The 27501-nt window shown below is 43.8% G+C and overlaps 1 protein-coding gene across 2 annotated transcripts; it reads left to right on the top strand.

The window, feature by feature from the left end:
• Positions 1 to 27501, top strand: shdb (Src homology 2 domain containing transforming protein D, b). 2 transcript variants are annotated; one of them, XM_011474513.4, is made up of 8 exons: positions 1 to 632; positions 1143 to 1512; positions 3111 to 3261; positions 8145 to 8363; positions 18400 to 18477; positions 19057 to 19231; positions 21949 to 22068; positions 26352 to 27501. In XM_011474513.4, the coding sequence occupies exons 2-8, from the start codon at positions 1183 to 1185 to the stop codon at positions 26536 to 26538; spliced, it is 1260 nt and encodes a 419-aa protein (XP_011472815.1). In that variant the 5' UTR covers positions 1 to 632; positions 1143 to 1182; the 3' UTR covers positions 26539 to 27501. The 2 variants fall into 2 exon arrangements, with proteins under 2 accessions (XP_011472815.1, XP_004068395.1); XM_004068347.5 differs by lacking the exon at positions 18400 to 18477.

The raw sequence follows: 27501 nt of genomic DNA on the forward strand, positions 1-27501 counted from the left end.
AAATGCTCTTTAGTCCTTATCAGAGTGGACAAGCCTGAGCGCTTTTGTCACATTCTCTCTGTGAGGAGAGGAGAGTTTTTGTGTCCACACATCTGCCCAAAAGCAGAGGCTGGATGTGATGCTGAAGCCCAACAAAATACAGATTTACCCCATGACCTCATCGCAATCTATAATGCATATGTTATGCATTATTCTTGATCTGCTGTCATATCTGGAAATGCTGTTTTCAGTCCTTTTTCGTGCGCCTTTTGCGCGGCTCTGAGCGGAAATTGTTCTGGCTGCATCCCGTGCGATGCGCAGACAATCATGCACACGAATGAGCGGTGATTGGAAAACGGAGCGGAAGGGTTTTCCTCCGTGAACAGAGCGCCTCCCCTTCAGTCGCTCGGCTGAGTTCCTCTCCCGTCTCCCCGTTCACTCGCGTTCAGCCGCCAGAGGAACTTCTGCGCGCCGCCGCCGCGTCCTTAAAGAAAGACTGCAGTGTTTTCTTCTTCTTCTTTTTTCTTTCCTGCCACTTCAGAATCATAAAAAATAAGAATTAAATGTTTTGTGGCTTCTTGTTGACGGTCAGCGACATGAAAAAACGCAGAACTGAGCATCTGAAGTGGCTGAAGTGAGACGGAACTGGCGCGGTAAGGGCTCGTGCGTCTCGACGCGCGGCGTTCTTCATTTCGGTGCAGCTTTTTGATGAATATTTCTTCAAGTTGGTGAAGATATGATCTCACAAGTTTAGTTTCGCAGCTTCCCAAATAGGTTTAAAGTCCGCTATGATTATTGTTTAATCAAAATAAAAATGGAATGAGAAACCACAACGGTTAAACTAAGGCAGACTTTATTGCAGGGGTGTGAACTGGATCTGAAGCCTGTGGGCAAAGTCCTGTTGCTAGACGTTATTGCTGCGTGCCCAAAACAAAAGGAGCGCGTAAAACGCAGCTGTCACTGCAGCTTAATGTCCCGCGAGAGCTTGTAATAGCTCACAAATTGCGAGTCTATCATTGGAGAAAGCGAAAGCTGCGCAATGAAAGAAGCAGAACTCGTGGAGGGGAGGGAGAGGGGGGGATCCCCCCCCCCCAATAAATTGGGTTTATTAAATCTTTGCTCGTTCCTCTGTCAGTGCAATAATCCTTCCATTCTCTCTGCAGCTCATACTCCTCCACTCACTCCTCCAAAAGGTCAGCCACGATGGCAAAGTGGCTGAAGGACTACCTGAGCTTTGGGAGGAAGGTGCCCCCACAGCCGCCCACACCTGACTACACAGAGAGTGAGATCCTAAAGGCGTATCGACTCCAGAGGGATCTCGATTTCGAAGACCCCTATGAGGATTTGGAGAGCAGGCCCAAAGGGGAGTCTGGGAATTCCGAACCCGCCACGCCGGTCTTCGGCTCTCCAAAGAAGCCGGCCGGTGTGGATGTGAAGTCTCCCAAACACAGACTCATCAAAGTGGACTCCCAGGAACTGGGGCGCACCAAGATTTTCCTAAGTGCCATTTCTTTGGAGGATCAGCAAGAGCCTGTAAGGCCCCAGAGTTCTTGCGTTTGTCTTTTCAAAGTAGGCGCTGTGACAGAACGCGTCTGGTTCTTGGTGGGCTGGAGATGAGGAGGCAAAAGCAAGCGGAGGGCAACACCTCCTCATGTCTCCTCATTTGGGACCGCTGTGGCAGGTTTATCGATCAGATTCCAAAGCCATCCGGCACGGAATGTGCAACAGAGGATCTGCATTCATTACATAAATCACCAACAGCTCATGCGACACATAAACAGGCGGAAAAACATAAATAGCTTGAGCGTACATTGCGGGGGTCACAGTCCCCTGAGTTTATGTTCGTCCTTTAATAATAAATGGGGTTTGGATTTGCAGGCAGAGAGCCGCTCGCATGAGCACATGTGAGGCTCCACCTGGTCGGACAAGAGCCACAGGGAGGGGTAATTAATGCTGCAGAGGTGTTTCCGTTGTCAGGGCTGTTGTGCTTTTTGGGACGGGGAAAAGAGAGAGAGAGCAGCTGCAGCAGAGGCTACAGGATTTCACGGCAGTGTTGTCTGCACAATAATTCAGCTTGTGAGTTAAGAAATATCTGAGGCTTTTCATTATAGCAGGCAAATCCCTGACTCTGCTGATGGAAAAAAAATGCTGGAAAGTGCAGAAGCCCTTCAGTGGATTGACGAAACGCTCTCTATCGATGTCAATAGCTCCCCTCTCTGCCCCATTCTTCCATTAATTTCCCATGGTCTGTGGGAACATCAGCATTCTGATTATCAATGCAGATGGACGCATAACCTGTTACGGAGCCCACGGGGGGGTTGGGGGTGTACTTTTTGACAGATTAAGCATGTTTAACAAGAATTTCTGCAGCAGTTCTTTGTGAGTTTGGGAGACAAAGGATGTAGAAAAACGCACGCACGTGTTTTTGCGACCATATGGTCGGCCACGCTGCTGTCTGTCAGCGCGCCAGACGACCACTGTTTCCCTCCTGCACTCGCACTGAGGAACAAACCACATATCTGCCTCTTTAATCTCCGTCCACACTTTCTGCAGCCAAAAATAAACCACCTTCAGTCAAGACAGAGTCTATTTACTGTCGTGTGAAACGTCTGTGTGGCTGTAGGTTTTTTTTTTTTTAAACATTTAGTGTCTTAAAAGCACAGTTGAATCATTTTTTGTGTTGGATTCTGTTTCTCAGAGATTTGATCAAACTAACAAAGATAACAGGTTTGACTTTTGGAATCTGAATTTTAGCAGTCACTACATGCTGTTTAAAACTAACTGAGGTCAAGCGTGGTGCAAAGGTGGAGCGGTCGACCTCTAATCACAGGTTTAACTCCCACTTTGCTAGCACGTGTGTCAAAGTGTGCTTGGGCAAGACAGCGTCCCTACAGTCCCAGTGGCCTGGTTAGCACCTTGCATGGCAGCTTTGCCACCATCTGTGTGTAAATGGGTCTGTAGATGCCAATTCCCATTAATTATTGTGTTACCGAGGTTTTTGGCTCACTGTTTGTGAAGGGAAACCTAGGAGGGTTTGATTTCAGGTCAGCTTGTGCTCAGTTGGTTTTTTTCCTGACCTGGTATGAAAGATGGTGCAGAATCTTCCTTCAGGCTGGCCTTTCTCCCTGCAGGTGGTGCCGTCAGCTCCACTGGCGGGGGACACCGATTACTCCGACCCCTTCGATGCCCGACTGCAGCGCAGACAGGAGCCGGACCGCGGACCCGCTCCTGGGGAGAATAACGGCTACATGGAACCCTACGAAGCCCAAAGGGTCATCACAGGTCAGGGGGGTTATAATTCTGTCCCGCAGCCGTCCTGGACTGAAGCACAAAGCATCTGTCTTACTGCGCCTGTTGAACGGAGATTCCTGTCACCAAACTCCCAAAATTGATGACATCACAGCATAAAAACAACTGAAAGGGCTCAAAACAATGTTTCAAGATCCACTCACAAAAGCAAAACACGCGGGTCGGGGATGGCCAAAGGAAGTTTATATTATGGGATGGCCACAGGACCAAAGAAATTTGGGGATTTTCACGCTTATGGGGGAAAAAACAAACTTTCATTTGTGCAAACCTCAGAAAATTTCCCACACATGTCACGAGGTTAAGTCTACAACCACATCTGAAGTTTTGTTGACCTTTGACCTTAGAAAAAGGCAGCCATCTTGAACCTTTACCTTTATTACGTTTCTATAAATTTAAGCTCCTCCTTGGGCTATCCATCTATTGCCTCTAAAATCATCATTGAGAAGCTATTTGTGGAAAAAAACGTTGGTTTCAAAGTTTGTAGATCTGATTGAACGGCGTCAGCGTGGCGAGCTAGCAGGAGTGGCGTTTCCCTGCTGCTCGCACATTCACTTTGACTGGAATATTGTAAAAAACGTCATACATAAATCCTCGGCTCACGCTGAATGAAACGATATAACATTTGATATGAACATATCAGGAATGTAGACATTGTTGACAGAAAACCCTCTGTTGCCATGGAAATCCCCAAAATTACTTTAGCAGGTTCTTTGAAAATTGGTATAGACCTGTTTGTTACCCTCAGGGACTCCCAAAAAATGGTTGCTATGGAGACAAAGGTAACAGAGAAGCTACCATTTTGAGTAAGGTTTATTTTTTTATTTTTTATGAGGTTGATACTTGCAGCTCTGACCGGGGTTGCAGAGGGCAGAGGGGCGGGTCAAGAGGGAGCATTAATCTTTGCATATAGCCTCTCCTGTCATGTACCCTGAGAATGCCTTCATACCAACAGAGGGATATTCTTCTAAATCAAACCTGCTGTTTAAACATTAAGTATTTTTTATTTCATTTCAGGGAAATTGAATAATGAATACAATTTTCAATTATGTCATGAAGTAATATCGTCCCTACAGAGTCAGCAGTTTCTTTACAATGCGAGCCAAGATGATGGATGGCGGCTTCCCTCGTTATTGCGCTTCTGTTAAGTGAGATCCTTGCATTTAGGGCGTACTGGAGTCACGGGGGGGCGGGGGGGGGTCTGCTTTAATGGGTGAATTTTTAGTAGACAAACGCCTGCTGGAGTCCTGGAACAGTCCACACTGCTGCATTTTCATTCACCACGAGTGAATGAGCTCACTCCGTTGTTAAGTGTCCATTTTTGTCCTCCGTCCTCTCTTTGCGACTTTCCGCCACATCATGTAGCACACGACCATCGTTTTCCATTTCCCTCTCCTCCCATGACATCTCTCTGTCTGGCCTTTTTCCCCCCCTGAGCCCCTCCACTCCTGTCCCAGTCATTTAGTGTAAAAGCTTTCCCTCCTCCAGTTTCTCCATCTCTCTCTCTCTCTGCATCTCGAGGGCTCTCCCAGCCCCGGCGGGAGTCTTTGACAGCCTCTCTAATCTGTCTGTTAGTGAGGTCCATGTGCTGTTCTCTCATCGTTGTCACTCACGCTGCCCTGTCGCTTCTGAAGGGAGGCTAATGGAAGCAAGTAGAAGTGGGCGGGGCATCTTTTTCTCAGCCCGAAATGAGGAGGGAAAGGATTGCCTCTGCTGCAGCTTTGGGGTGCAGCATCCACGAAGTCTGTCACTCCAAGATGATCCATCTGCCTGCTTTTGTCTGTCTGTCTGAGGCTGTTTTCATTCCAGAAGCACACGAGATTGTGAAAGAATCATTTTCCTTCTCACAGACAAACCTAAAAACGAGAGATATCCAAACGTTTTTGTACGACTCGAGCAGTTTTGTTTCTACTTTTTCAAGGTTTTTGCTTTTTTGTATTGGGTCTCCCTGCGGACACACGCCTGCACACCTCATCCCTCGCCTTTCTTCTCGCTCCCCCCACCCCCACCCCCCATGTCACCTCGACACACTGCCTTTTTTTCTAAAGAACCCCTGTTTTTATCCCCCACCAGTTTTTTTTGTTTTTCTTGGCGTTTTGTTTCTCAGCATTTATCATTTCCTCAAATCAGATTTTTCATCTGCCGACCTTCATCTTTAGTCTCTTCAGGCTGGCGTGACACCGCCGGCTCCCAGTGCAGGTATGGCAGATTCATCCCTGCTGTGCTTCTGTCTCACTGACTTAACATCAAATGTTGACAGACACCACCCCCCCGGCCCCCCTCTCACATTGCCGTTCTCCTCCTCTCGTTTCCCATCAGCCTACACGGTTTTCTACTCCCCATTCAACCACATCCTTTCCTCTTCTTTCCTCCCCATTGCAACCTTGCTCTTTTCTCCTTGTCCCCCCCCCCCCCCCCCACCGTCCTCCCCAGGGCTTCCACTTGGTCACCATGGTGATGACAGGGCCGCCCAATCGTGGTGTCTTGTCGTGTGAAGGTTAAAGTTTTTATGTGCCTTTCACCGTTTAGCCTTTCTTTTTTTCTTTCTATGTAAGGCTGCACTGACCCCCCCCCCCCCATGAACCCCCTGTTCCTGGGAGCCGTCTGTTTTTTAGGTCAACATATCAAACACTGTCAGTGACTGTTGCAGCAGCAGCTTTAAGGCATCTTCCAAATCTGATGGTGCATTTCTTCATTTCAATTGTCAGGGATAATGCCCGACGAGGTGTTCATTACCAGAAATGAGTAGATGATGCGGAGGCGTGAACCGTCCAACGCTAAGTCCATTCATTTCTGATAATGGACAACTCGCATGGTGTCTGACGAAAGAAGGAAATATCTAATCCATCTTTAAACTAGCTATTTTTGATGTTTAAATCATTTTTCCCCATAAGCAGATTAGTTGATACGCAGTGTGGCGCTGCTACAGAACCTGCAGCTCACCGTGGTGATTGAGGACTAACCAGCAGAGGAAAGTGCTTTATACGCCAAACGTCATGTTAGTGATCCAAAGCATCATTTCAGAGAGAACCTTCACCCCTTTCCACTTGATTTAGTCCAGACGAGAAAGTAAAAGTTTGTTTCAAAGCCACAAAATCCTTAAGTAGTTTCCTAGATTGCTTTGATTGAAGAAATATCAACAACATTTTTCTTTCATTAACTAAAAATTAAAATATTTATAAGTAGTGTTGTCATGCAATTGCATTTTTGTATGATTAATCATGACCTGTGATTAATTTATCTAATTAATGTATTTTTAGCCACCCCTAATATTTGCTATAAAATTATTAGTGTGAAATTAAAGATTAGTGAAAAAATACTAACAAAACAGAAGGTCCAGAGTGCTCTAATTGAACACATAAAAACAGTAGGAAAAAATATTGACCACAAACTACTTATTCTTACCATAACAAGTCATTTGACAAACCTTAACCCATAGTTGGAACGTACACAACATCACAGCAGCGACGCACAACAAGACGTGCACCACAATGTGAGATCGAGTTCAAGTAAAACATTCATGCAAGTAAATAGTTTTTACGTTTGAGAACACGACAATAGTTATAGATTAAAAGTGACTGTCTTGCTGTTGTGATGAACTGTGAGATAACGTCTGTCCACCTATGTTCCAAATTAATGTTGTCAACTGGTGCTCAGGCCAGAGCATTAGTATAGAACATTCAGGCTGTGTGACTGGAACTTCTTTTTTGGGTCTCCAGTATCCTTTTTTAATGAACACCCTGCAGCCAATCAAAATTGAGTATTCACGCCAACCAATGGCAAGGCAAGTTCATTTGTATAGCACAAAGTAATTCAAAGTGCTTCAGAAAACAGGAAAATGCATTAAAATCACAATACATGACAGTGCAAAGATGAAATACATACAGTACATAATCATCATAAATTTACTTTAAAAGACAGTAAAGAGAAAAGTACATGAACAGATGTGGGGATAAGGAGCCTTCAGACATATACACGGCTAAACAGGAATGTTTTGAGTCTTGATTTGAATGTTAGCACAGTAGAGGCCTGTCTCACAACCTCAGGTAGGCTGTTCCAGCTTTTAGCTGCACCCGCAGAGTCCCAGATGGTTCATATGGCGCTAACATGTCAGAGATGTACTTTGCTGCAAGGCCATGGAGGGACCTGTAAACAAGCAGAGCTGCTTTGAAGTCGTTTCTGTGAGCTACAGGGAGCCAGTGCAGAGACCTGAGCACAGGACTGATGTGATGGTACTTTCTGGTTCTGGTCAGGACTCGAGCAGCAGCGTTCCTGATGTACTGAAGCTGTTCTACTGCTGGTTCGGGGAGGCCAGTGAGCAGTAATCTAACCTACTGGAGACAGATGCATGAATAAGTATCTCCAGGTCTGCCTTTTGATTTTGGCAATGTTTTTTAGATGGTAAAAGGCTGCTGATGTTACTGAATAGATATGGCTGTTAAAGTAGAGGTCAGAGTCCGTCATGACCCCCATGACTTCATTTGAAGATGGTTTCATGGCTGTTAATGCATGCAGTCCTAAGAGAGCGATGGTTGTATGAAGAGGAGAAAGGAGCTGGTTGCTTTTGGGTTGCTTCAAGAGGCAGAGGAGGCGGAGTTTCCACGCGGTATTAAACCTAAATTCCTCTTGACTCAGGAAAGCTGTGCAAACATCATTGTGACATGCTCAGTGATTACATTTGTGGGAGAAATAATTTGGTTATTTGTTTACTTTCAGGTCCTCAATTGTCACTGAAAACATTGTTTCCGATGAGATCTGTTTTCATTCCTGAAGACTCTCACCTGAGACTGACCCCTGAATTCTTGCCTAATTGGGTTTTCGGGTGCGTGATCGGCCGTGTTCTGCACATTCTCCGACAGAGCTGCAGCGCGGCCAAGGGGGACGCATGCGGGGAGGAGTGCAGCTCTACGATACTCCCTATGAAGACAAACGTGGGAAGCGTCAGGGCTGTTCGTATGGGGAACTTCAGGAGGAGAGCAAGGAGAGCAGCAGGCTGCCGCAAGACGACGAGAGGCCGGCGGATGAGTACGACCAACCCTGGGAGTGGAAAAAGGACCACATCTCCAAAGCTTTTGCAGGTACTGTGACAAGAACACGCAGGATCATGGTGCCAGTCACCATTCACTGGAAAACGTTAGAATTTGATCAAAGAGCACCCCCAATAAACATTTCAATACGGTTGAACTGATGGGCCCCAAGTAGGTTTGTCCTACAGGTTCCAAGGTGGCCCTGAAAGGTTTTGCCAGTGGATGCACCAGGTGGGATTTGTCTTTAATGTAGGCGAGACCCAGTATGTATTAACACCCGTCTAATCTATTTTATAAGTGGGATCCAGATGAGGCCCATTACGGCTATGAGGTGGGTTGTAAGTGGGTTTGTCCAAGCGTTCCATATGATTTGTTTTTAACTTTCTGAAATAGTCGTTGATGGGAAAATGCTTCCCTGTAAAACCTGCCCCCAGTGGCCATTTAAGGGAACTAAATCCATTTGAGACTCCTGGAATTTTGTCAAATTAGAAAAGGATGATAGGGGTTAAAACTGACTGTATTTTTTATTTAGAGAGTTAAAATATTAAGAACAACTTCTAACAAAAATACAAAATGCTACCAAAATACCCAAAAATGTTTACATCTGATCTGTCCTGAGACCTTTCAGCTGCACAATGAGAAGGAAAATATAAAAACTTGGTTATGAGACTTTATTGACAGCCTTAGGTAAATGTTCTCAGGGCAGAGGGGGGTCAAGGGGTCATTGGCAGCCAGGGACAAACCCATTTGGGGCCCATCAATTCAGCCCCATATTGAAATGTGTTTTAGCTCTTTATTAAACTCATCATTGATTTATTCAGTTTCATGCGATGAGTCTTGGTCAATAGCTACTTTCTGTTTGCACAGTTTCTGCATGTTGGCAGTAGTTTCAAATACAGCAAATCGACAAACCTGGCTGACGATGAAAAGCCTGAACCCCACAGAAAACCTGTACATTTATTTAAGCAAATTTCCTGCTAAAATATCCCAAAGCTAACGTCAGGCCCCGTCCTGTGAGCAGGTGAAAAGCCCTGCGGCTGATGATCATGGAGGTGTCCTGACCTTCTAATGTAGTGTCTGCACCCCACTGTTAACATCTTTTATTTTTTAACCTAAAATGCAGCGCTGACCTTCCCGGTCTCTGCTACGAAGACACAGATGTCTCTCTTCTTTACGGCGGAACACCTTCTGGGGATTATTGATTTCTTTGCTCTGAGGCATGTGATGGACCGCAGCCCGGAAAAGCTTTGAAATGATCATTACAACTGACAGAGACGTTGTGTTTGCTTTTGAGAGTGTCTGCTGTGGAGGTGGTTTTTTAAAATGCTTCTCTTATTCTGGAGTGTTTTTTAAAGTACTTTCCTGAGGTTGTCTTTGCTGTAAAACATCAGTTCTCGCTATGTTTATCAACAGAATACGGTTAAAGAGAGGAGTGAAAATCAAATAACACAGTGAGAGTGTCAGAAATAAACCATTTGGGAGTGGATCTGTGTCAAACCTTCCAGACCGAGTCGGCTTAATTGAGCTGCATCCTCGTGTCACCAAGGTCAAGGTGATGGGATAATAAATCAGGATCGGCTCGCTCTCGCTCCCATCCACTGCCGCTCTCCTCCCCTTAGTTAATTACACGCCTACATGTGTGTGACTGATGCCGTGTTAAATGGTGAGTACGCCATTGTTTAAATACGCGCTCATCACATCAGAGGAGGAGTCAGCAGCACTCATCAGAGCATGAATGAATGTTCACGTGAAAGCCGGCATCGCCTCCCGTCTCACATCTGCCGTGTTAGTCCTTTTGTTTTTCCACTCTCTTTGCGGAGCCTGCGGGGATGCAGAGCGTGCAGCCGAGGAAAACGCTCGTGCAGCCGAGGAAAACGCTCGTGCAGCCTCAGTTGTCTTTTTCTCTGTTCTCGACAAGCGCTCCGAGCTGGGGGGAATGTCTCCCCGGTAAACACACGGTCACTCATGTGTAGACGCACAAACAGTATTTGTTCTTTTTCTAATCCGTATTCCCTGACCCTCTTAGTGGTAACACAGAATGGTTCAGCAGGGGAAGATACGGTAGCTCGCCAAAAAGAAGGTTAACCGTGAGGTTTGGGAGGAGGGGGGAGAGCGGCAGAGGGAGAACAGTTTACCGGAGAGGCAACCTGGATAAAAATAGAGAGGGACGTCCAAGGTTGCAGTGGCTGGCAGCTCACTGAATGTTGACGGAGGCCCAACGCTTCACTGGGGGGAGCTGTGAGGATTATTAATGGTCGTAAGGCTTCATCGAGGTGAGGCGAGCGGGGACAACGGGAGGGGGGGATTCAGAAACCAATCTGTCATCCTCCAGCAGAGGCACACCCTGACAGATATACACCCCAGCGGTGAAAGGGTTTCCCCCGTCGATGTTCTTTCGTGCTGATGTGACCCTTGCTGAGATGAGATGCTGCAGCAGTCAAACGGGGGGGGGGCACTGCGACGCACCAGCAGCCCCTTGTTGTCGTCCCCTTACTGGAACATGAACCCATCGAGATGCTGGGCTTGGTTTGTCAGCTCTGATCTAAAAGGCCCAATCTGATGAGTCGTGTTTTTAACATGTTTTTGTGGAAATTTTGTCACGATGAAGGACGTGTATGAAGAAAATTGTTAATATCAAGTTGGGGGTGTGAGGAGCTGTAAACTAGCAGGAAAGAGAGTAAACAAGGGGATGATGGGAAGTAGGGGAGGGCTTACTTCTACAGCCCCACCCACAACTCAGAGGTAAATTTCTAATAACCTACCGCTCTGCAGAAAATTTTGGCCTAAAACTTCATGATCATATTTAAAAGACTACTGGGAACAATCTGAAAACCGATCATAAAATGATTGGAGTGGGACTTTAACTGCCCCCTTTCAGGGATGAGACGAGGTTCATGCATCTGAACTTTAAAGAAAGAAAAAGACCCTCAAATGTAATCTGTCTGATTGGAGCAATCACAGTCCCACACTCCAGACCCAAACGTGATTGGCTGATTGAGAATCTATTCTTTTGAATACTCTTCAAGAAGGCTCAGCTAATGACAGCTTCAGACTCTCTCAGTTCTGTGAGGAAGATCCTGCCAGTGCCTGAGGACCTGGACCTGACAGACCTCTTCCAGCCCTGAAGGTTTTAATTACAAGGGAAAGCTGTCAGCAGAAGCATCATGTAGCTGGAATTACAGTCCTCATTAATTCCTGGAAGTTAATTGACGGTCCAGCGGAGAGAGATTAGCCCTGCAGTCAATTTACATTATTAGAGAGCTAATGAGAGGAGCTTCCTCATTAGCTCTCTGATGGCCACATGTGATGAACAGACCAGTTCTTTTTTGTTGGGTGGGGGTTACGTTTCCTAGTCCACAACAATGTCTGCCATCATTTGATGCTGGTTGAAGGCTGGAGGATCGAGCATGTCACACGACGAGCTCCAGATCAGTTGGAACGCCAAATGGGAGCGGGGGGCGAATAACATTTCCACCCCCAGCAATTACCGTTCTGCTGCTATTGAGCGGAGCACTTATCCTCCACTTGTTCCAGTGCAGCTGCTCATTAGGGAACGGCAGAGGACTCCATGCCTCACATGCGCCACACCAAGGAGAAGGCTGACGCCAAAAGACGTTTGTTTGGATTTTTTTGCTTCACCAGAATTCCTGAACAGAATCGGCAAAGCTGAACGGAGCTTTTTATATGCAATTCTTTGAAATGATTACTTTTTGTTTCAACTAAGACATTTTCAACAAAGGAAAGGCAGTCATAGTTGTCGTCATTTTCTTGGATAGCATACTGTCAAAAACATCCAGCGTCCAATAGCATGTAGTTCTTCAAGTGCACTACACCAAAGAATTGACAGAAAATTCAAATTCAGATGTTTTTTTAAACCCTTTGATTAAATGTACAAAATAAGTTGCAGTATCTTTTTTATGAGATAAAGATGATATCAATTATGATCCATTTGTACGTTTTTGCTCACGAAAAATGTTTAAGATGCAGAAATATTGACATGAGTATTCGGGGGGAAAAAACTCTTATTATTTACCCCCCATTTAGGAAATAATCCCCTCATTTTAATATGGTGTATTTGTATTATAAAGAATACTTTATAAACACAAATTTGTATTCTTTTGATACAAGTAGACATTAAAAAAAAAAAAAACAATCGATGAGTTTTTCTCACCATAAAGTTTAGAAAATTAGCAAAACGTTTCCCGCCCAACGTGTTTTTTGGATTTCATGTAAGCAGCCATGCTTAAGCACGAAAAGCCGTTCTACTGCCCCTAGTGGATTGATGATGAACTACAGGGCAAACGTTTTTAAAGGGACGTTTGGATCAACTAATGAAATAGTGTTCTCAGAAATACATTTTATCAACTGTGATATGATTGGTTTTATTGGGTTAATTCTCCTGTACAACAGTACCAAGTTCTGAGGTTTGCATGTCACTGAACACATGAAAAATGGTGCATGGCCTGTACTTGTAAAACGCTTTTCTAGCTTCCTTGAAGACCCAAAGTGCTTCTACAGTCACAGTCCTATTCTCACAGACATTCATACACTGACCGCGGCTCCGCGGTGCCGACCTATAACCACCACCAGTGGGGTTCAGTGTCTTGCCCAAAGACAAAGGCCCAGGGCCGAAACTGAACCAGCAATCTTCCAGTTATTGACCACCCTCTGGGGAATTATTTGGTGCAATAACTTTGAGACAGCAAGGACGATTTTACAAATTTCATGACCTTAAATGATTCTTTTTTTTAACCTAAAGTCCCACTCCGATCATCTTTGATCTATTTTCAAAGCGTTCCCAGTGGTCTTCATTATGAGAATGTTGTTTTTAGTCAAAATCCAAAAACCTGCTGTTATCTAGGACATAGTTTCTGCAGAGCAGCAAAATTTGAGGGCGAGACTGTTGGCATGGAGCAACCTCGCCCCCCCTTCCCCTCCCCTGTTGCTGAGCAGTGAGCTTGCATATTTTCTACGTCACAAGTACGATATTTTTCAAATGGCGTTTTTTCGTCTGCTCCTGTTTCACAGCGATTTCAATAAAGAAATGCCAAAGGTTCTTAAGATACGGCCTTCATTATCTGAAAAGTGTGAAAAACACCAACAAGAGTCGGCCTTTAAACTCGTCTTCTCCTTTGGTGGTGTCAGATGGATCCTGGGAGCCAGAATAAATAACAAACCAAAAGCTTTGAAGGGTGGCTTAAAATATGGCGTGTCTGTGTGAGTGGTGCTTCGACCAAAAAACACTTTTCCTTTGTGTTGTGTCACACCGTGCACACTTGTGCAACACAAAGGACAAGAAAATTAGATTTCCGTGCTTAGATTGATGCTGCTGCCGGCAGCTCCAAGCCGGCCCCGGAGACATCTGACCAGTTTCTTCATCAAAACAGGGCCACTGCTGAAGAAATGCTTTCCTCTTTTTTCCCCCACTTTTGGCCTTTTTTTTTGATCTATTGTCACCTTTTTTTTGTCTCAGGTTCACCTGTTGATTTTTTTCCTTTCCAGTCCCATCAGACATGGATGGGATTACATGTCCTCTGTGCTTCAGCCTTGCTGACCAATATGAGAGATGAGTAGGGAGATTAAAGTACGACATTAAAGGCAAGAAAATGAGGGAAGCACGATGATGCTCCAGATGCTGGGATACGAGATGAATAACAGGCATTCAGTATAGTCATATATGGTGGGAGACCTTTAATAAAACCAGAGAAGACCCAAATAAAGTATATATGTGAGCTTTTAATTGAAATAGTCTAACAGTATTTTTTTCTCCTTTATTGTTTGTCCGATTTTTTTAAGGATGCGGAGAGGATATACAGGAAAAGCAGATGTGTTCATTAATTGACCCAATGTGGCCGTTTTATTGTCTTTGTCGTCTATTCAATTAAAATGGAAGGGAGAGCAGCTGGTGAGCCTGGAAAGGCAGTTATCTGTCACCCGGAGCAATGTGCAACTCTGAATGAAAGACACAGTCTGCTCATTCCCTTCAACTAATTGTTAGCATGTCTCTGGTGCTGGAGGTGGAGGGGAGTTTAGCATGACACAAACTGCTGTCAGGTGTTTTAACAATGGGTTATCATCGTTGTAAATATGTTTCGTAGTGCTTCGGTTGTCCGCATGTGGATACCTTTAGTCCAAAATCTGCAGATGTTCTTATCTTCCTAAAGCTTCAACAGTTTTCTGTAAACGCCAGAGCCACAGGTTACCATTAGAGGTTAATGGAAGCCAGATTCTACCCGCTGACAAGTAAATGACCTGGCTTTGACGGCGCATTTCAAACGGGACTCTGTGTTTCTTTGGCGACGTGCGTGTGGAGGGGAAAAAGGCTAATCCTGGAAAATTCCCCAGCCGTTTGGGGCTTCCTGCATTAGCATCTGTCTCCCAGGTGCATCATCTGAGTATCAATCAATGTGCAGCATTTGCTGGGTTAAAGTCGTACATTCAGTAGAAGAAGACCGGTTTAGCTTTGGGATATTTCTTTTAACAGACAAACCCATAAATGTTGGAAAATGCCAAATTTGATATTTGATCCACAAAATGAAGCCATTTATTTTTACTTTTTCGAACGTTTGGTTTATTTGGAACTTTTTAATGTTTACCATTTGTATCCAAAACGCACAAATTTTTTGGTTTTTCAAAATACCTGCTAAAAGTACATTAAAATACTTTACTTTAGCATGGGATTTATAAAAAAAAAGAGGCCTCAGTCTGTGCTTGGCAGCTAAAAACAAGTTAGTGAAACATGACCGATAAATACATAAGCCTTTAAACTCGCTGCACTACAGCCATATATCAAAAATAAAACTTCTTCTAAAGGTATTTTGTTGCCAGGGCTTTTATTTTGAAAAGCAATCAGTGTCAGGAATCAGAATTGGTTCAGAATGAATTAACTGAAAGGCAACATTTAAGAAGAAGAAATGTTATTTCATTGCAACCAAGGTGTGTTTAAAAGAGTATTTGTTCAACAATTTGAATTATACGTTTATTAAACCAAATATACATAAATAAAAACATGATATTTATTTGTTTCTTATGACCACCACACATGTTAAAGTGGCCTTTATTATTTCTGTAACATGAAATACATCTCTCAGTTTTTTTTTTTATTCATTACAGGTTGTGTTCATTAAAACAAAAAAAAAACTATTTGGCCAGCGGTGTTTTATGAGCTAATTTATGATGGGAAGTGGACATTTATGTCTCCATGAACTCTTAAAACTCCAAGCTGCATTTCATCTGTGAAAAACGAATAATGAACCCAAGCAGGCCCGGTAATAGACTGCCACAGGGCGCTGTTCTTTGTCTATTAATATTCATAGGTCACACAGATTTTGCCGTTGGTTCCAACTATTTACTCAAACGTCTTTTTGGGGATGAAAGATGCAATTTCCTGCTCCCGCCTCGACCAAATCCCTCTCCATCCGTCTCTTGTAAGGTTTTGAATTCTCACTTATGCCGTAGTGATGACTATTCTTTGTAGTCCAGTTGAGTGACCAGTTTTTTTTCAGCCCGTAAAATGTCAGAAATAAAGCTGATGAACGCCTGGATTGCTTAAAGCCCCACTCTGATCATCCTTTGATCTGTTTTCAAAGCGTACCAAGTGGTTTTCTCATTTTTAGCCAAATATTTTTTTAAATTGTGTCGTTTTCTAGGACGTAGTTTCTGCAGAGCGGCGGTTAGAAATTCCAAATATTTGGTGGCACGATGTAAGCCCACCTCCCCTTCCCATCGTTCATCTGTTTACACACTCTCCTGCTAGCTTACAGCCCCTCACAACCGCAACCCAACATTAGCAATGCAGTGCAAATGCCATTTTTTCAAACTGCATTTTTTCGTCTGTTCCTGATTCACAATGATCTGAATAAAGAAGTACTCAGGAATGTAATTTTAAGCTTAATTCTGTTAATATATGTCCTCCATCATGAGAAAACAGCGACACGATTACATTAAAAAGACCGAAAACACAATTTTCATCTGAGTGGGTCCTCACTGTTGTGCTCATTTCAGTAAAGTTTTTTACTTTTCCAGGTTTCTTTGAAGAATTAGGTGTCAGATGTGATGTGCTGACAGCTGAATGGCATCAGTTTTGGTGTTTAAAATGATGTGTGCTTGTGTGCTTGTGTGTGTGTTTGTGTCACTCTGCTTGCGTGCATGTCTCCCCTTTGAGAAGTCCTGCCGTCAGTTGAGGTGCAGCCAGCTCCAGATGGGGCCATTGTACTTTGCCATGCATCAATAATTCACAGAGAGCCACAGAAAGTGCTGGAGTGTGTCTGCCTGCTCAATAATTAACCAGGGAAGGAGAGGAGCTTGTACGTACAGCCCGGGTCTCTCCAAAACGCCCATCCAAATGGTCTTTGATGTCGCCGGGCCTGGGGGGTTTTTGGATTTTTGTCACCTCATTAAGACGTCACCCTTCTTTTCCTTCTATTTGTTTTGTAATCTGCTTTTGGAAAGAGCAGTAGCTGAATTTACATTTCGACACAGGCGCCAATGCATAATGTACCTGTGAGTGTGTGTGTGGGTGTGTGGGTGTGTGTGTGTGTGTGTGTGTGTGTGTGAGAAGCGGCTGTGGTGATTGTTAGCGTATGCAGCTGCAGTATATAATGAGCTATTTTCAGTTTGTGTTTTCCACCTTTTTAGTGCATTGAGCTGCAGGTAGGACAGTGGTAGGAAATAGTTCTGCGCTTGTGCGCCTTAGTTTGTTTGTCAGGATGTGTTGTGGGTTTCATTACGCACAAATTAGTTTTCTTTTTCTTCAATCTGCTCCAAGACGAACTTTTCTTGAAGTAGAGAGTTCAAATGGTTATAAATAACACAGCCTCTGACTCCCACTGTTCCTCTTGTTTCATCCTTGTTGTTTTTCTTTAGTTTAGCTCTCATGATAAATTGGGGCAAATATAGACGTAAACAGTGAGGCTGTGTTTTTGTCATGTGACTGATGAAGCAGGGAGATTGTAGTACTTTCTCTGACAGGAGGGCGTAGTTTTCCACATTTTGGGCATGTTGCACGGATGAAAATAGGTCATACGTGCAATATACGTGGAAAAAGTGAGAAAAGTTGTGGTCTTTACGTGAAATTTCACAGATGTATCCAAAATAAACCACGCAAAGAAAACGTGAATCAACGTAGAACATGAACCGTGCGTGATTATTGTGCTGTTTATACGCATTCATTAGTGATTTGTGCGTCAATTATGTAATTTGAAGGTGATATGTGCGCCATATAATAATATAAAAGTTTTTTTTTTGCATCGTTCAATACTTGTCCTGACCAACAGCTGAGCAGACAGATAAGAGCGGAAGGCCTCTTGTTTTGGGCACATATTACCGTAACAACAGGAGGTTGTGGATCTCCTGACACACAAGGTGTATATTTGTATAAACCCCTTCTGTAATTTAGAAATAAATGTATTTGTATTGATTACATTTGTATCGTTTTTCTTAGTTTTTTGTTAGACTGGACAGAAAAGAAGAAGAGGAAAGAAGGGAGGGATGTCAGAGACAAGCCACATAAAAGTTAAACATTGGTGGCACATATGTGAAAAGTCTGCTGGACGGACGTCAAACGGTCACGGAGAGCCACAAATTTGCATTTTCATCTCACAAAAATTACACAGAAATGCGTAAGATTTACGTGGTATTGGCATATAAACTATGTAAAATATGCGCAAACTTTTCTCAACCAACCAAAACATTTGAAGCTCAAAATCAGCTCAAAAACAAATTTAGGTAAAGACCCGTGAGCCAGACGGACATGTGTGCACATCGTCGAATGACGATCGCAAGAAACACGTATGAATTACGTATATCACGCATGTATCACGGAAGACTAAAAACGTAATACGTAGAAAATACTCAAAATGTATGTAGTGGCTGTGTGACACAACTTCTAGCAATCTACAGCCCATCCCACTTCTCCTCCCTGCATCTCTTCCTGTTTTCTCAGAATGAAAATCTCCTCGTAGATTCATTTTTACTTGTTACTCATCAACGCTTCTTTCACTTGCTTTCTATTCATTAGTAAACACTAAAAACAAAAAACCCCATCTGCTTTTTTTCTTTCTTCCTCCCTGCTCTCCTCCTCTATCAGAAATGAGGGAATTGTCGGAGTTGCCCTGGCCTGCCCCGGTGGGTCAGCTGGAGGAGGAGTCCTTCATCAGAGAGCAAGGTGACCTCTCACCCCAAACACCCCTCTTTTCTCCTTTATCAAGCCAAACAGAAACGCGCGTGGTTGTCCAGGCCTCCGACACTCCGCTGTCCCGCATCAGCTCCGCCCCCAGCAGCATCTGCACCGCCTGCATCTGTCGCCGCCTGTTAACGGCTGCTGAACACAAGGTTTTGGGGATTTAGGAAACCTTCCTTTTGGCTGCGACCGTGCATGAAAGCCTTCTAATCATGGTGTCTGCTTTAGTCACTGCAAAGATGAATCAAATGTGGAAATCTCAGTGTGTTTTAAAATGTCATTGGAACAGGAAGCTCAAAGTAATCCAGAAATAACTGAAATACCAGCAGAGAGATGACAGTAACATCCTCCAAGCCACAGAAGAACGTTGATGAACACAGTTCGGATAAAGCTGCTGTGGTTCTGTTGCTTCGTTTAGATCTTGCTCCTTATGGGATGCTCATGACTGCTTCTCACCTGAAACATTTACGAACAGGATTTCTGTTTGCCGTCATCTTCTGAGGTTTAATCCCTTTCGGATCCCGCGGCTGTTTAAACACACGACTCTCTTTCTCGTGCAAACAGTGCAATTTGACGGCGCAGAGTGGGATCGCTCCTCGTCACCCACAGAGCGGCTGTGTCCTGCTGGGCCTAGGTCCAGCCCGCTGGCTGGAGGGGGAGTGAAATTCCGAATGACGCACGACGGCCATACCATGGTGGGGGAAAGGGTGGACCCAACTCTGCCTCTGGAGAAGCAGGTGTATGTATGTTTTCTTCTGTTCAGCCCCGAGCACTTTGTTGGATCCCCATGCATATGTATAATTTTCAAGTTTACATCGTTTAAAGTCCCACTCCAGTGATGTTTTGATCTATTTTCAAAGCAATATTTTAATTATGATTGTGCTGGTGAGAGTTCTTTCTCCCCGGCCACTTCCTCCGCCTCTCCTTAGAGGGTTCTGAGACGTTTCCATGCCAGTCAAGAGATGTAGTCTCTCTAACACAGGGATCCGGCCTGCCTCCATGTTTGGTCCGGCCCACTGAACAATATCCAAGACTCGTGTTTTTGTTTTGTTTTTTAAATCTGGCCACACGATCAAGACGGGACATTTTATTCCCCCCTTCTGCAGTCTGTGCTCCAACCTGAAACCCTCTAAAAATCTCTGTCAAATAGAACAGAAGACAGGCTTCCCTTTTCTACGTCACAGTTCATCTTTGGCTCAGTCATTTAGAGCAATTGTTTTTTTTAAACAGCGTACCCTGTTCTGTGTCCTGATTGGCTGGAGACCCTGTCAATCAATCTCCTCAGACTGTCTCGTGTCTCCTGTACAGAAACGCGGAACTCTTCAGATCAGAAATCTGTGATCAATCAGATCTTTGTTTTCATTCTAACATCCTGGACCTGATTTCTATAAAGGTTTGAGAATTTAAACAAGAGAAAAGTGTGAAAATGTTCATGTCTGTCTGAGAAAAGTGTTTTTAGGCAGTGAGGAGTTTTACTGCCATAAACGTCTGTGATCATCCTCCGTGGATTTCACTGATCATGGTTATTGTTAGAACATAACTACTGCAATAAACGAGGGAACTCTGTACTGGTGAAAAAGTAATGCAGATATATGCGTGGCTGCAGCAGAACACATAGAAATGTGCTTTTTCATTATTACTGGATGAGAAACAGACATGCAAGACACAGCCCAGCTGCGCAAACTGTGAGTCGCGTGATGAGCTAAAAGTCTCTGCAGAATTATGACGGGAGTGGATCCATTATTTATTTATTTATTTATTTATAATGTATCAGTATATTTTTCCTGAATTTTTGTATTTGAAAAACAGAAAGAGTGTTATTTGGTCATTGTTTTATTTCATAAATAATGTTATTTCTTTTATTAAAAGGTTCATGAATTAATGAAACTTTATTCATATAGCACTTAACAACTCCTTGAAGGTACCAAAGGGCTTCACAATAAAAAAGAGATCTAAAATGGGAGCAAAAGTTTTAAACTAAAAACTGTAGAATATTCTGTTTTAGAATATAATTTTTAGTCCCAATGTTTTCATCTACATTCCATGTTATATCATTCTCACTCCACGCATCTGCTCCTGGTCCGGCCCTTCTATCGAATTTTAGAACCAAATGTGGCCCAATGGGACTTAAAATAATTGCCCACCCCTGCTCTAGCAGGTCCTGGGACTTTCCCGGGGCGTCTGCCCGGTTGGACGTGCCTGGAACACCTTCCCATGGAGGCGTACAAGTCTCAAAGGCCAACCTCCATGACTGTTGGGTCACAGAGGCACCCACCTTTTACACCCTCCCAAACCACATTGACCAGCCCTTTTGAGCTCCCTGCAGATGTTGGGCCCACATGTGAGTGATCCTATGCCCCTTCTTCAGGCTGGACCCAACTGGGGCCCCTGGGTAGAACCCCAGTCACCTGGCCTGGCTGTAGAGTGGGGTCCTGGTAACTGGATCTTGTTGGTTTCTTCTCACAAAGGGGCTTCTGAACCGCCCCTGGACCTGTCTGCCATGGTAGACCCCACCAGGGGCATTAGCCTCGAACATCGGAGCTCATTCAAGCTCTCAAACCCCTCCCCCACGTTAAGGTGGCAACTCATGGAGGGGCACATCAAAATACTTAACTTAAAACACCAAAATGATAATAGCTCTCCTGGGTCAGGTGGACATTAACAGCATTCTTTGAAAATTATTTGATCTAAAACAAGAAAACAATCTCCTGTTGGTCAATTATTGGTTTTGTGGATGTAAGCTCGACGCTTTCATGCACAGTCTTTGAAAGTGCTTATGAATATTTGAGGAAGTACATCACTGTAAAGGAGACCTCATTAAAAAGGCCAAAGCAGCTTTTTTTTGCTCTGCTTTGATCTGTTAAAGGTTTGGACAACCCCCCCCAGGCTGTGTTTATGTTCAATAGAGCCAGAAGGGCTTACAAATGTGAGCAATTAAGTCAGAATGTAGACATGGATTTACCTTTGTCCTCATTTCAGGCTTCATTGATTGAGCTTGCTTTGTCATCTCTGAATGCAGAAAGGTCTATTTTACTAATGAAACGTGGCACACAAGGCCCCTTAGACACAGATATGCAATCTGACACACTACGCTGCTCTCAAAATATCCAAATGTGTCCAAAAGGACTGGACAGCTTCACTGTTCCGCTCGATTTCTTTCATGTTGTTCTTTAATCTGTTCTGCCATTGATTCAAATCTGACAACTCGTGAATCTAAACTGCTATTTGGATAGTTGATAACTATTTGATCTAGAATACCTCACACTCAGTTCCTAAGGAATAATTGTTGAAATAATTAGAAAAAGAAGGAAGTGACAAGTACAAATGTTTATTTTTCTTTTTTTTACCAAGTGAGCAGATCTATTCTCAGAATGAATGAAAAATGCCAACATTTGTGCACAGAGTGACCACTTTTACAAGCTTTTGTAGCGATTTTCCTGTTTGTGCCCCCAACAGATGGTACCACGGCTCACTTTCACGCTCGGAAGCAGAGACGCTGCTGACGCTGTGTAAGGAGTGCAGCTACCTGGTGAGGAACAGCGAGACCAACCGCTCTGATTACTCCCTGTCCTTACGGTGAGACCTTTGTCTGTATATTATAACTGGACGAATCGCGTGTGACATCATCCATAAATGCCTTGCTTCCGGTTCCAACCAATTGAAGTCAATTAAATCGCCATTTTTCCTTCCTTTTTCCATGTTGGAGCCAGACATTCTCAGTAAGATGTGATCCTCCGTTTACATTTCTATGGCAACCACTCTCTTCAATCAGGAGTGAGGATGTTAGAAGGCCACTTCCCCTTCATTGAAAGAGGGCGGCTCAGGAGAATCTGTCAATCAAACACTTAGAACGTTTAACGTGAGGCTAACTTCTTTTATTGAGGCATCTAAATTGGTCAGTTTACAACTTGAAGCGTATCTTGAAGCAAAAAAATGTTAACAGAAGGTAGTAGAGCAAGAATGTCTATTCTGAAAAATGGATTGACTGAGTAATAGTTCTTTATTTCTCAATAGAAGTCTGGAATTTTGGCTTTTTAGGGCCAGCTGGTACTTCCTATTTGGACGTAATAGGGGAAGGTAGTGCTCAGTTCCCCTTTACTGCCAATGGGTGAGACTTCCACAGGTCCACGGAACAAACAGCCGTCCAACACCATGGCACTTTACTCTTAGATGATGAGTTATACTTATATCCTTTCAGATTTTTCATGATTTGTGGAATGGGACTAATGGGACTGCCAATTCATGTCCTCTGGCACTGTTTAGACGCTCGGCGTTGACTGTATATCACACTGACAAAGGACAGAAGACACGGATGATGTTGAGAAATCAGGTTTATTTATTTTAAAGAGCTCTACAAAAGCATCAGTAATCACGTCTCCATGTCTGGGTTCATGACCTCATTCAGAGACTCTCCCGGGACGGCGAGTTTCACCATCGACTGCAGGAGCTGCGTCTGAATGACGGACGCTTTCAGCGGTACTTCCGTCCCTCTGTGACCCAGTTTGATGACTTACTCTGTCGCATTAGTCCAAGGGAGAGAGAAAATAAAACAAGAATAAAATTAGAAAATCTTTTAATTACCGGTATTATCTTATTATCGTTTAGATTCTCCATATTTTTTTGGACTTTACCTGCTGATCACATCATCAACACATCACGGACCAGAGCTGAAGGATTGTTTGAAGTGACTCAGATTGTTTGCCAAAGTGCAGATGTTTGAATCTATGCAGTGCGGTGATATATTCATTGTGTGTCCGACGTATTGTTGCGCTGCCCGATACACGCCGCTGTCAGACCGCCCCACTGCGCCCGATTCTCTAATTGCATTGCAGGACCTCTCGTCGCATCTGTACATTGACCAAATATTTAAACTGGACACTCATGACACAGAATCGCGTTTGGTGTGAACACGGCTTCAGAAATTAGTTAGACTGTCAGACTGTAGTTTGTTTGGGCATCCTGCGAACACTTAAGTATCACGTGCTAACCCCACGCATGCAGCATTTGCACACCATTAGTAAGGGACCAGTACTCGCACCTTACGAAAGACACCAGCATTTCCCTTCAGCATTTATTATCCTTACAAATACTTGGCGATACACTTACCACACATACAACAATGGTACGTTCCATTTGCATGATGTACCTTAAGGCTCAAGGGAATTGCAAAACACACCTGTGTCCCCTAAAGATGCAGCCACTCCTCTCCATGACCCTCCACGGACCTGGACAACCCAATAACCTGTAGTATCCATGGGGTCAACCCCCCATACAGCTGCATGTGACTAGAGCTTTGGAAGAGATTTCTGTATGCCTGTGTGTTAGATGTTACCTGAGATACTCACATATTCCCTCACATCTCTCCATCTGTCGCTCCGTCATCTCTACAATCACCTTCACCTACTCCTCTGTGCTCACATGCAAGGCAGCACTGCTTTGCTGGTCCAACCTCCCCTTTTGTAACTGCAATCATGATCCGTGGTACACCCGTCTCCCATCAGCACACCCATCCTGGTCCTGCCTCTGTGGCCTTCCTTCTCGGCCCCAGAGGGCCCTCTAAGTGGTAATCAGGCAGGTAGAGCACACTTCACTGCGCACATCATCCTTCACATAACCACTAATGAATATGAATTGCCTTCTGTGGGACATCCAAGGAGGGAATCAGGCTGGGGGAGAGGGAGACGAAGGGGAAGGGAGCTGCTGTGCTGTGCCGACATAAAAACGCGCTCATGCATTACTCATGTGCTGCAGTTGACAAACGCACACGCACATTTGTGAAAACAACAAGGTCACCACTGGGACCTTGTTCTCCCAGCTTGCACACATGACATTTATAACAGGCAAGTGTCAGGACAGCCTCTGACATTGTGGTTCTTGCTGTTGAGCAATCCGGAGACAGTATGAAGAGAAATATTTAGGAACTTGGAAGTCGGATTTGGCAGAAACTCCTGATGGGAACGAGGCTGTTTTCTTTGGAGGAGAACATGATAGAAAAAAGTAAAAACAACTTTTAAATGGATGCTTGCTTTGACCTTTACTTAATCTCACACAGCATTCCTGTGCACACAGTGAATAAGGGAGGTTCAGATTGATTTTAATCCTATTTTACAATGAGCAGAACAAGGTTCCACAGATTTGGAACCTCTCTCGTTACATGGCAGAGGCAGCTGATGAAGTCTGACTAACACCTGGCAGATAGAGCACGAGCCAAATGAGGGATTACTGTTCTGAATGACAACAGTTTGACCCCAACAGGAGCGTAGCCAATGCTGGTTCTTGATAAGGGTTTGGAGGAAATGCTGAGCGGCTGCAGTAAAAGGCCTTTTGAGGACTCGCTTGAAATGCTTGTGGTTTCTGCCAAAATGCCATCACAAATGTGCAGTTTGTTATCGATGTAGGTATTTGCACCGAAGCAAAGAAGAGAAACTGCTCATGATAACTCACATAAACCACACAAATGCTAACTAAAAGACGGATTTTCATGTTTGCATTAAAGAGCAAACTGGCCAAGAGACCATGTTGGCTTAAAACAAGATGTTTCTGCTGTTATAAAGGCCAAGCTGTGCTGAACTGTGTTATTTCTGATCTCTAGTAAAACTTGTACTGCCAAGAGTGGAACCTGTTAGGTTGATATTTCTAGTTTGTGGTACAAGCACCAACTTTCGCATGGATGTACCTTAGGATCCCCTCTTTCAGAAAAGCATTTTAGCTTCATGACTCAAAACCCAAAAGGGTGGCCATTTGTAAAGATGGCAGCCATACACTCAATTGTTACAAAAACATTCAATGTCTACGAGCCCTGGTCTCAACAATATGGGCTGTTCATGCACAAAATGCAGTCTTTAAACCTGAGGGGTACCTACAGAATACTAGTATATGTTTAATTTATTAGATAAAATCTTGAATTGCTTTTCTGAGAGAGGGAACACTAAGGTACATCCATGCCTAAATTTGGTGCATTTACCACAAAATGCACAATAATGTTAATAATTTGTTCCACTAAAAGTTCACAGAAAGTTAAGCAGATAGGCAAACTGTCACAGACAGCAAAGCTGTAATGGAAAGACTTTGTGGAGCGGGTCAAATACTTCATGTGAAGGCTGAAGTGGCTTCCATGTGCTAGCTGTAGATAATAAAAACACACCGGGTATCACTTCTATCTTCATATCAAAAGTGGTGAAGTCAGGAACAATGGAGGTTTGCCTCCTTCTGTGCGGAAGCAGCAGTTTGGCTCTGAAAGGGGAATTTGGTTTAGATAGAGCTTTCATGTAACAGTCCTGATACCAATCTCATGTTCAGTGAGAGATCTTCATGTAGACGTGGGAAACGTGAAATATTTTGTTTTGCCCTGTGGTGAACGACATGAAAGACTTTGATGCAAAGAAAGTCCTTCCAAAGTGGTTTAGACCCGAAAAAGGAGGGCTTGCATCCATGTTTACCATCAGAGGAGTTCTTTTCTGCTTTAGTTAGCCTCACATTGCTGTAGACTGGCTCTTAAAGAAGAAATCTGCCGACATTTTAAGGTTCGCAGCTCAACAGAGTCCACAGCCGTCATATGTCCTCGCATTTTTACACCACTTATTCCTCCGTCTGGAGTCCTCCTTCCTTCCCACTCGTGTCACATGGAGTTAACTTTAGATTGAAACAAAGTGAGAGAATAGGTGAACATCAATCCAAGCTGTCTCTTTGCAGGAAGCGGCGGGGAAGCCTCTGAGATGTTTTATGTGCCCTACATTTCTTGTCATCGCTCTTTTGTCACCTGCACCATTTTTCCACGTTTGCCTTTGATCTCCCCCGCTCTCTTTCTTCTTTTTGCCTCCATCAACAACTTGTTTCCTGGCTTTTTTGTTCTCTTTCAGAAGCTGCCAGGGTTTCATGCACATGAAGTTCGCCAAGTGTAAAGACGGCAAGTTCGTGCTGGGACAGAACAGCCCGCCCTTTGACACCATCCCGGAGCTGATCCATTTTTACACCACACACAAGCTCCCCATCCGGGGGGCCGAGCACCTGTCCCTGCTGTTCCCTGTGCTGGTGCAGACTCTCTGACCTGACCTCACCTGGACCTCCTGCAGGATTTAAGGAGCTGCAAACCTGAATGTTGGACTGGACGATCCCAGATCCTCTTTCTGGTCTTTAACTGCATTTTTTTTTTTTTTTATGTTTCAAGCCTCGAGAAACGAAGGACCACGTTAGGTGGATATCAATTCATTTCAAATGGAGGACCTGACCTTTAGGCCCATTTACCATCACTAGTGTGATGACACCAGCGGGTTAAATTCTCTAAAATGTCCTTCCCGGCGGATGGAAATCAGCTGGAAGAACTCTCTGAATGTACCAATGCAACAGTTTACAAAAAGACAAAACGCAGCAGAGATTTTTGAAAGAAAATCCAGTTATGCAGAAAAACATGAATTAAACCTAGAAAGTCCTATTTTACAGATTTTTAAGGCCGCAATGAAATTACCCAAAAAAAAGTTTGGTGGGGGGGTAAAAAAATAAATAAATCTTGTTCATATTTTATCTTTGGAATTCCTTTTGTAAAACATGGAAATAAAATGAAGCAGTAAGACCCCAGTGGGAGTTTAAAGCCTTTTTATACTGAACCAAACTGCTTTTTCTTTAAGACTGTTTTGTAGTAAAAAGCAGATTGTGTGGTCTTTGCATTTGTGTTGACTTTGTTTATTTCTCATCTGGTTGTGTTGGCTCGGACTTCGTCCTAAATGCTGTTTTTCGTTGTTTTAGGCTGTTTTAGGCGACGACCGTCTGTGCATGAAGCAAAAACACTTTCAGGCCAGCAAACTGGATCAATGTGCAGCACGTTTTCACACAGGTTTTCACTCTGCCCACCCTTCACGTTCTGACGAGTTCAGTTCTTGAAAATGCTCTCCAAAGGCTGCAGTATTTTTAATAACAACTGATGATCACTTGAATTAACAAACAAGAAGCAAATTGAAATAATTGTTTATTAAAGGAAATGTGCTAAAATAAAACATGTTAGTCCACAAAGAA

This window comes from Oryzias latipes, chromosome 4 (genome assembly GCF_053564925.1).
Source record: "Oryzias latipes strain Hd-rR chromosome 4, Olatipes_Hd-rR_3.1".
Classification (NCBI taxonomy): Eukaryota; Metazoa; Chordata; class Actinopteri; order Beloniformes; family Adrianichthyidae; genus Oryzias; species Oryzias latipes.

Excerpts from the sequence above, each read along its gene's own strand:
- shdb (XM_011474513.4), top strand. The coding sequence starts at position 1,183 with ATGGCAAAGTGGCTGAAGGACTACCTGAGCTTTGGGAGGAAGGTGCCC. Across the intron at positions 18,478-19,056 it reads GTCCTTCATCAGAGAGCAAG|TGCAATTTGACGGCGCAGAG; the intron begins GTGACCTCTCAC and ends TCGTGCAAACAG. Across the intron at positions 22,069-26,351 it reads GATTACTCCCTGTCCTTACG|AAGCTGCCAGGGTTTCATGC; the intron begins GTGAGACCTTTG and ends GTTCTCTTTCAG.